This window comes from Taurulus bubalis, assembly GCF_910589615.1.
Source record: "Taurulus bubalis genome assembly, chromosome: 17".
Classification (NCBI taxonomy): Eukaryota; Metazoa; Chordata; class Actinopteri; order Perciformes; family Cottidae; genus Taurulus; species Taurulus bubalis.
This window is the reverse complement of record NC_136605.1, coordinates 7,558,399-7,569,047: the sequence shown is the minus strand read 5'-3', so window position 1 is coordinate 7,569,047 and position 10,649 is coordinate 7,558,399. Positions and strand designations below refer to the sequence as shown.

The 10,649-nt window shown below is 42.4% G+C and overlaps 1 protein-coding gene across 2 annotated transcripts; it reads left to right on the top strand.

The window, feature by feature from the left end:
* Positions 1-3,856: 3,856 nt before the first annotated feature.
* cbx7a (chromobox homolog 7a) lies at positions 3,857-8,379 on the top strand. 2 transcript variants are annotated; one of them, XM_079233163.1, is made up of 6 exons: positions 3,857-3,969; positions 5,049-5,092; positions 5,242-5,307; positions 5,436-5,502; positions 6,423-6,738; positions 6,846-8,379. In XM_079233163.1, exons 1-6 carry the CDS (start codon positions 3,901-3,903, stop codon positions 7,379-7,381), a joined length of 1,098 nt encoding a protein of 365 aa, XP_079089289.1. In that variant the 5' UTR covers positions 3,857-3,900; the 3' UTR covers positions 7,382-8,379. The 2 variants fall into 2 exon arrangements, with proteins under 2 accessions (XP_079089289.1, XP_079089290.1); XM_079233164.1 differs by having other exon boundaries at positions 6,842-7,306.
* Positions 8,380-10,649: the final 2,270 nt, after the last annotated feature.

Sequence of the window (10,649 nt, the reverse complement as noted above, 5' to 3'; positions counted from 1 at the left end):
TTAAGTAAAATCCCACATTGCAGAAATACTTTGTTGCAAATATATGTCCAGCTTTCAAAATTATACAAAAATTGCAAAAGTAGAAGGACTTGTTATGCAGAAAACGGCCCCCGCTGAAAGTTGTTTCATCATACATTATGCATTAGAAGATTATTATTACTATTAAGTAGCATTGTACTGAACTCGCTGGTCAAATTTCTGCCAATTTTAACTGTGGTTGGTAGTTTTACACATTTTATATTATAGTAGGTTAAATTGTATTCTGCAAAGTTCCCAGTTGCTACAGCTGTCAAATAAGTGGAATATTCCTACAATCCTTCCCTCTGACTAGTGGAGTATTCCTACAATCCTTCCCTCTGACTAGTGGAGTATTCCTACGATCCTTCCCTCTGACTAGTGGAGTATTCCTACAATCCTTCCCTCTGACTAGTGGAGTATTCCTACAATCCTTCCCTCTGACTAGTGGAGTATTCCTACAATCCTTCCCTCTGACTGGAGTAGAAGCTCCAAACTCTCCCTCATTGACTGGTCCTGGCTGTTTTCCCTGCTCACATGCACACAGTCTGGCTCTAACTGAATGGTGAATGCTAACAGGTCTGCTGCATTAAATATTTCCCTAAAAAAACACATTCCCGAAAACCTGCCAGACAAAGTTTATGCTTCGTGTTTCCTTGCAGGATTCGGAATGTTTGTATTTTCCCAGAAGTGCTGCCTCTGTACCAGACGAGCCAGATGAAGTAAAGCCCCCCTCCGGGACGAAAGGGAAGTAAATGAGAAACGCATGGATTCCCGGTATGAGCCTGTAAATTACCCCGCTGCCCCCCTCTCTGTTATTATTCCAGAGAAGTGGCGGTGATCTTCTTACCGTCACGTTTGGTGAGTCACGCGTGAGTCATAGCACGTGGGTGGGAGTGAGCGCTGTGATCCCTTCCTGCAGTGTTGTTTTCTCTTTTTCTTTTTTTCTTGCCTCTCCATCCTCAGATCCCGACTCCACTACAGTAGTATCCGGGCAGATGACAAGTCATGTGATTTGACGTGTTTCTTTTCTGAATTGCTGCGAAAAACCTCCTACTTACTCCTAAATAACTGCTTTTATCCATTACTCTTTTTTATTTTTATTTAAGTGGTAGCACCGGTCGCAGAAGGAGCCGGGCTGCTCGAGGAGAACTACACAATAAAGCACAATGACATCACAACACGTCTCCATATCATTCACCAGGAGCTATAAGAAGATCCTGGATCATGGTGCAATATTACCAAAGTCCCCGTTAGGATATGAAAACAGTCCTAAAACTCTAAAATAATGTTAAAGGAGTAATAGCATCAACTTAAAGGGGACACTTTTATTTATTAGAATGTTTTAACTTCACTTTACTACTCAACCTGTAAAAAAAAAAAAAAAAACATTTAGTACGTCTTCTGTGTCTCTGAAGGGAGCTCGACTGAAGTTTGACAAAATAACCCCGATGATCTCATCGTGATGTCATCAGGGTTATTTTCGTTTTGGGCTCAAAAGCTAGAAACTCTACCAGAAACTGCATTTCAAACTGGAAACGTGAACTTTGAAAAGATGTATGTGGGTGTGTACCAATGTATATTTGATCCGTCTACAAGTCCAACTGCTTTCTGAATGTGACAGACTGAATCACTGAAGTATAAACACCAGTGAGGTAAAGACGCTGGTGAATGTCCTACCGCAGGGGAAGGCTTTTATTTTAAAAATAAAAGCATCATGAGGGATGAAGCGTGATGATTTAAAATAACTGTTAGAAAATGAGGCTGCAATTGTTTCCATCGATTAATTCTTTGTGAGTCATTTTTTTAAGCAAATTGCTGATTAGAACTTTCCCCCAATATTCATGCACTCTGTTTTATTGTTAAATGTTTTTTTGTTAAATGTTCAATGTGATGCACCTCCCGCCAGGACAAATTCCTTGTACATGAAGACATGCATGGCAAAAAAATGGTTCTGATGTTAATATTTGTTAATATTTCTGGCTATCTATAACAAGGGTTTAATTAACTGATTATTTTAGGGTTTTGGATAATTGATAATGCGAATAATCCTTAGTCACCACTACTTATATCCAACCTCACCAACACAGCTATAGCCCCTAAAGATAGATATTTCTTCTTTTAACGCCTCTAATCAGTATTATTTTACTCCACAAACTGTAAAGCCACAAATTCTATATATCCCTATTAGATTATTGTAGGATTTTTCTGGTTTAGTTGTTTACATAATCTTGGGACTAAGAGGTCAAAGGTCACAGTTGGTTCAGTGGAGGTGGATTTGTTCATCAACTCTTGTTGTCTTATCATCATCATCATCATTCAGCTTTTCTGCCGTCGCCTTAGAAACTGTTGCCATGACACCCAATGCCCGTAAGTGATGCGAGTGTTCCAGGTGCAGAGAGACAGTGGACCGTGTGTGTGTGTGTGTGTGTGTGTGTGTGTGTGTGTGTGTGTGTGTGTGTGTGTGTGTGTGTGTGGAGTTACAGTGAGTTTTACTGTAAACTGATCTACAGCACTCTGGTCTACACCCCCCTCAATGAAACTGGCTCTGGGCTTTTCCCCCCACAGCAGCCCCCATCTGGACGGGTACACGTTCAGGTATGAAGTTAGATGAGTGTCTGTGTGTAATCAGCGCCTGTGACCAAACCACCAAACTTGGATTTTAAGAATCAGTCCTCTCTAATAAATGTTGGCTGCAACATATCAGCGGTCATTATCGTCACTGAGATCTTCATCTGGTTTTGCGCTCAGCCTTAATCTGAGCTCTCTTGCAGAAATGTAGATTTCCAGTCAGTGTTTTGCTGTTTAGTTCCATATTTGGATCAAACACGGCTGGAGGGGTGACCGTCTCCACCGCAGTGAAGCAACGCTTTCATTTCCATTGTAGATTCTGATCTTTTGCTGCCTTTACGGCTGTTACATAAAAACACACAAGCTCTCACTCCGTTGCATGCTCAGCGCAGGAGTTCAGTGGTTTAACTGAACAGAAATTTGACTGTGTTTCACTTGTAAAAGAGCAGAGCGCTTTTCTATCGAACATAGCCGCCCTTGAAGCTGGTTGGGTTTGATATAGTCTTCTGTTTGTTCAAATCGTAAAGGAATAGTTTGACATTTTTGGGAAATAGGCATATTTTCTTTCTGGTGGACATGTAAGGCTACAACCTTTGGTTTGGTTTCGCATAAACTCTGGAACAGGGAAACAAAACAAGTCTAGTCTAAGCTAACCAGCTGACCGGCTCCATCTGGCTTTGCATTTATCCCAATAAGCATATTTCCTCAAATATGTATTGAAATAAATATGCAACGGGTTGACAATGAATGTAATAAAACATCAAGTCATGTCACTTTTGATCATCCTAAAGAGTGAGGCTTTAAAAAAAAAAGGTTATCCCTGAAATAAAACCTTTTTTATTTGTTTTATTATAACTAAGAATCGTTCGCGTACTCATCGCGTCTCTCCTCCCTCCCCTAACTTTAACTTCACATAATAACCTTGACCCCGCCTCCTTTTCCCTCTGTCCCTTTTCTGCACTCTGCTCCAATTTGCCCACGAGCCCGCGCACGCTCACTGGGGGCCCGGTTCTACGCAATGGAAAGGCGGCGCGCAAGGCTTAAAGGAGCGCGTTGTCCTGCGCGTGTTGATGTGTCGCACATTTTTTTAAAGTGAGGCAGGCAGGCAGCTGGAGTTTGGAGTGAGGGACGCGCAGAGACTCAGCCTTTCGGCGCAAGTGTTCACACCTGGAGCAAACGGACGCGCTTTTTTTAAACATTATTTCCCCTCGTCCTCTAAACCGGGGCTATTTTTTTTTTATTTCAGCACTTTGACTCCAGCAGCAGAGACACAGTTTGCGTCTTGTTTTGGAGCGTGTGCAGCAGCACGCGGCGATGGAGCTATCATCAGTGGGAGACCAAGTGTTTGCTGTTGAGTCAATAACAAAGAAGAGAGTGAGAAAGGTAAGAGAGACTAATAATACACTCCCTATAACTTACATAACTTCAATTCCCGTGTTGTCGTTGTTTCATCCCAATGAACATTACGTTCCGCTTTCCTCGCGCACAACAAAACTAGGCAACGCACTTTCCCTATAGGTTTACAAAGCGATGTTCGGACTCATCTATGCTTTTAATGAACTGCATGTAGTTGAACATTGTTTCGCATCCTGTAACCTCCCAGTGCAGCAGCCGGGATGCTGCAGCGGTACGCGTGTTGGGAAGGAGCCTACCCAGCTGTAGTAACATGGAAAAGGGGGTGTGCGTCCTGAAAGCGGGTCCACTGGCAGCGGGCGGGCGGCTGCGCAGTTGCTTTAAGTTACGCCAGCGAGCGGCTGCGTATCGGTGTGAAACTGCTGCGTAATGTCCCTCAATGCTGCGTAGTGGTGACCAATTTTTTTTAACCAGTGGAGGAGATGTGGACTCATAACAATTGAGCGGCACATTGTCGGTATTGACACAGCATGTGAACATACAGCATCGGCTGATGTTATGTAAAATAGATGAAATAGTGCGACATCACCTTCACGTAATAGCCGATTCGTACGCCGTTATAAAGTTTGAGCGTGATACGATAACATGATGAAACTATACGCACGAGCAGAGTTATTTTTCTCCCGGGGATGACTGATCATTATTTTAATGCTCGCTGGCTGAACGTTGCGCAACGCCACGTTGTTTACATGTCCCCGTGGCCCCACCCACCACAGCCACCGGTGTAATGTTCTACAAGGAGCCCGTACATTCTGGAAAAAGTGTCGTCACCAGCGACGCGAGAGAAAAAAAGCTGCTGTTTGGAGGCCGCCCAGCCCCGCTGTCATTGACGTCATCCCTCAGAAAAACACCATTTGAAAGGGAGAAGAATGTTCATGACCCTCCCTCCTCTCCTCTCACCACACTTTAAAGTGACAGGCGTCCTTTTCCCATCGCGCACAGCCGCTTGCTCCTGCATCCCACTGATGCAGGTTTTAAAATACGGGTTGTGGGAATGGGTTCGGCTTCTCCTCCTCTAAGCGTCCTCCCCTCTCTCTGTGTCTCTTCAGGGTAATGTGGAGTATCTACTGAAATGGCAGGGATGGTCCCCGAAGTGAGTAAGCCTTGAGTCATCGTCCAGTGACCTCATCCTTCCAATATAAACTCAGTAGCCTTTTCAAAATATGCTCTTTGATACTTGAGCACCATGACCGGTGAAGGCAGACAGACAGACTTATTTGAATGTGTTTGTTGTATTGGCAGGTACAGTACTTGGGAGCCAGAGGACAATATTTTGGACCCGCGCCTGGTCCTGGCCTACGAAGAGAAGTGAGTACTATTGAAGAGGTTTTTAAGCTTGCAAAGGACTTTTGGGTGTTTTTTCTTTTTGTTCTTCCGCTCACAATCTGTTTCTCTCTGTCCTCTCCCGCCCCTCTGTTTCTACCTCTCTCTCCAAGTCAGGAGAAGATCAGAGCTCTGGCCTATCGCAGGAAAGGTCTCAGACCCAGGAGGCTCGTCCTGCGGGTAGCGACACTTTACCTCCCTTCTTGTTTCACACGCCTCTGTTGTACCCTCACTCCACTAATGCTGACGGCTCAGTGAGAAATGAGTTTCTTTCAAGAAAGTTTGCGCCCTATGTTTGTTGGTGGGAAATGTAATGTTGCCTCTCAGGATCATCTCGGCCCTCAGACAGGTGCCTTTTTTGAGTGCATTTATAATATAAGAGTCCAAATTGAAGCAAAGGTTATCCTGACTTATAGTTGGTAGGATAGGATGGGTCAAGCTAATTCCCCATAATGCAATTGTAGCATACTTAATTTGACCCTACCTGCCTGGTACTATTTACCTTCCTTCCATCTTCAGTTTGTAATGCAGACTTTCTGTAAAAAAACACACACAAGAAACACATTGAAGCCGGAGAAAACTTGACATTGTCAGTTATTTTCTTTGGAAATGTCCGTCCCGATCCTCAGAAGATATTATACAACTATTTTCAGGAGTTGATTAGCACTCCCTGTAGCATAGGCCGATATGCGTGTTTTGGCAGTAATGATAGCCTCAAGTTCTTAGCCACGCTAGATATAAACATCAGCATGTTGGTATCGCATGTTATCATGCTCACATTAGCATTTAGCTCAAAGGAAAGTTGTGCTTAAGTACAGTCACACTGAGCCGCTAGCATGGCGCATATTCAGGCTAATCAGGCTTTTAAAACACATGCAATGCCTAGTAGGATCAATTTATTGTTGGTTTTGGTCCTTCAATGAGATTTGTTGACAGCATAAACAATAAGAAAGATTGTTTTAAGACTATATTTCCCATAAATGTCCTTTGTCACAAAGTTTGTGATGCAGAATTGTAGCTGGAAACACAGTGCAGCGGTCGTCTTGAAATGAAACCAATGATTTCATGTGTTCACCGTTGTCCCCTCTGCTCTGCCCCAGAACATCTTTGCCATGGACCTGCGCAGCGCCAACAAGGCCTCGGAGAAGCCCCCCCCTCGACTGCGGCTCTCCCTCACCCGCTCCATGAGTACAGACGTGGACCCGAGCGAGCGGGGCAGACCGTTCCGCCGCCTAGCCAGGAGGAAGATCAAGCAGAGGGGGTCCAAACGAGGGCAGGAGGAACCCTCAGACAAAACCATCCTTCCACTGAGCAAGAAGGAGGAGCCCATTGAGGAGGACTGGGGCGGCACCAGTGAAGAGGAGAAGCAGGAATCTGAAGGCACCGGCGAGGAAACACGCGAAGACAGTTTATACGGTTGGTTTGCCAAGTTAATCACTCAGAAGGCCAATATCTCGGTCGCGGACCTTTGGCCTTTCAAAATAAGCAAAGTGTGTATTTGTTTTGTCTTTCATGTCAGTCAGAGTGCAGCTCCCCACCCTTGCTGGAGCGACAGGACTTAGAGATGGAGGTGGAGGAGAAGGCGGATGGCGACCTGACAGCGGTAGCTGCGCAGACACGGGCAGACATGCCAGGCGGGGGGACACCCGAAACGAGACGGAACCAAACGTTCAAGCTCGACCAATCAAAAGACAGTGCCTCGGTGCCCGAGACCGCGCCGGAAGACGAGGTTTCCGTGGGCGACGGGTCAGATTGGTACAGAAGCGAGGAGAGCGTGGAGTCAGGGTCGAAGCTTTCCAGATTAGAGAGCGACCGCACGGTGATAGGGAGCTCTAAGAAGAGCAGCGAGGCGGCAGGTGACTGCGCCGCCACCGAGAAGAAGAAGAAGGAAGCGAGTGGCGACAATCACAGTGTTACTACGCCGAGGCCAGGCGGCCAGGGTGCTCCCGCTGCAGAAGAACATCCCAGGAAGGTGATTTCTACAGACGTGACTATCAACTGTCTGACGGTGACTTTTGAAGAAGCCCCGGTGGCTGAAGGGTTCTTTAAGGGCTATTGAATGATGAAACAGAGAGCTCAAAATAACCATAATTAGACTTACCACTCATTTTGTACATGTAAATAGTTGTGTATGATATATAATTCCTCATGTTTACAAAGCTACACTCATTTCCTACTGAGTTCAATGAAGACATTGTTGCCTTTTTAAATAGAAAAATGAGTGGTAACTTTATTATTGTGGCTCCTTTTATTAGGCGTGATAGGAAGCCCCAGGCCCCCCAAAAAATGTCCTCAAATCATCCATTGCAATCCAGCAGACTAAATGGATCTCAGTGGCGGGTTTCTTTCCCGGCGTCACTGGGTTCACTGAGAGCAGGAGACAAATGCTGAGACAGCAAACGTAACACTCCACATTACAACTTCCATGCAGCTACTTTCTCCAGAGGTCCTCAGTGCTTTCCAGCCAGAGATCGGTCACTCACTCAAATCTGTTCTCGGGGCCCGTTTCAGTTGCTCCTCTTTCTTACAAAAAATGTTTTGTAAAGATGTTGCTCTTTTTTCAGTATTTGCACAGAGATAACTGCATGCCCTGTCAGTCTATGTCACACATGTACAAAGCCCTGTCCTGTAGTTTGTTGAAGAGGTTTATTTCTGTCACAAAAGAAATAAAACAAAGAAAGAATTAATGCCTTCCGCTTAGATGACGTTCTGCATTTAGAGGCTGGATGCACAAAAAGAAACACACAGTTGTGTTTGCCGTTTGTCTGTCCTTTTACTTTTCAAGTATGAAATGCTACCTGGTTCTATTTTTGTATTACCAATTGATAGTCCGCTCTTCTCACTAGCCTTTGTGCATTTCAAAAGAGGATATCAGTTCACACCGCCGCCGCTCTGCTGTGTACAAATGGAAGCAAATGTACGTTGGGTCAAACTAGTGAGCTATTATTTATTGCATGTCACATGTATAAGCTAAACTAACTTATGTCACTTATATGTGTCTTTCTCTGACAAAGATGAACTGTCAAACATGTCTTCTCTCTGAAATTTTTTTTTTATTTTGATCAATAAATATGTACTAAAATAACCTGGAGTCTCCTGGAGCATATTTATCATGTGGTACTTTAAATGTACATCACTATGTATCAGATGGTGGGTTGAGGAAAGCTTGCATCACAGCACTTCAACACAGTTTTCCTTCTAAAATACACTGAAGGCAATCCTGATATACAAAGATATCCTGATATACATTATTGTTCCTGTTGGAACAATAATGTTCCTTTTCGTGCAACTCACTTGTACTTGTTTCAAAGATACACTGATTTTGTTTCGTGGTCAACAGCGCCCCCCAAATCCAGAAGTTCCCACAGTGTTGTAGTCAAGACCACATGAACCAAGACCAAGTTGTGAGCGAGACCAGAGAGTTCCCCCAGACTGAGACAAGGGCGACTTTGAGAGGTTTTTCATTATATACTATAGTCTGACTTTTTATTTCATATGTTTTATGACATACTAGGTCACACACCGGGTAGCACCGCCATGACAAGAGGCGCAACTATGCCATTTAACAAAATATGTATTCAGCACAAGAGGAAAACTTAAGCCAACAGTGCGGCGTGGAGTCTGTAACTTCAGAAGTGAAGGTTAGCACATGAACGGAGAGCGCGTGGGGAACAAAAGTCATAACGTCAACCAAAAACCCTCCTTGAGGAAGAACCAGCGACTGAGCTCCAAAGAGGGATTTTAGGAGAGAGCACTGGCCCGTGTGTGGCCAGGTGTGTGGCCGCTTCTCTGATGGCCCTCTGCCACGGCCAACTCCAACACCTGCAAGGCAAGCAGCCACACAAACCAAGAGGCCGGGCAGAGGGCGTCATCACGAATGAACTATGACGTTTTTATGATTTATACATTTTATACTGTGCACACACAGGCACATTGAGGAAAGTAGGCTACTACACTGACTTTTTGTCTGACCTTTTATGCAACACATTTTTTATTTGACATTTTAATTATATACTATGACTATTTTTTACAACTTTTTTTTATATATTATGGTACGACTTAAAACAAATACTTTTAACTTACTAGACTATACGACTATACTATGACTTTTTAATAATTTTATTATAACATACTATGCTCAGACCTTTTAATTATTTAAATCAATACAATAATGCTTTTCACCACTGACTGTTATGTGACCACTGCTATTGGCAGTGAACAATTGTACTGCCATGTGTCACCACTAGAGGACGTGTTGCTCTCAAGAAAGACACATTACTGTGAGTGACGCCATCAAGTGCAAGCTAATAGTCTCTGACTCCCTGCTGAATCATAGGCTCAGTATTTGCGGATGTTAAAGATTTTAAATGGAAACAGGTTAGCTTTAATAAGTGAACACTGAACGATTTTACTTATCATTTAATTAACTTAGTAGTCCTGCTCATATATACAGTATGTGTATATATATATATATATATATATATATATATATATATATACATATATACACACACACACACATATATACACATATATACACTGTATATATATACTGTGTATATATATATATTATATAACTTAATATATATATATATTATACAACTTTATATATATACAGTATATATACACATACATATACAGTCTATATACACATACATATATATACAGTCTATATACACATATATATATATATACATACACACACGTACATACATATATATATATATACACATATATGTATCCTCCTGGGAACTGAGGGAAAATTGTGTCTTTCAAATTCATATTGTTTGTAATTTTCTACCTATTTAGAGTTAAAAAAAACATCTTACAGTTTGACTTTTATTTTTCAGCGTGGACCACAGGACCATTTACATGTGAAAAGACAGCCACATATAGAAGATTAGAAAACTAACAAATTATGGCTATAGAGTGATATTAAACCATAATACATTAAACTTGATTATAAAACAAAATAAGTCTTCATCTTTGAATGAATGCTGCTAAATCTTCAAATACTTTGTTGTCAATGTACTGTGTAAAGTATTGAATTGGACTCTAGTCTGCACGGGTTGTAGAGTCACCTTGACTGTATAGAAGCACAGGTAGCACAGGTGTGAATCTATTATGATGGAAAATACCTTACACACACATTATATATATATATATATATATATATATATATATATATATATATATATATATATATATATAACAAAGAAAATTATACATGTTTTTAAAATGTTTTCACAAATAAAAAACTGAAAAGCGCAGTGTGCAAAATTATTCAGCCCCCCTGAGTCAATAATTTGTGGAAGCGCCTTTTGCTG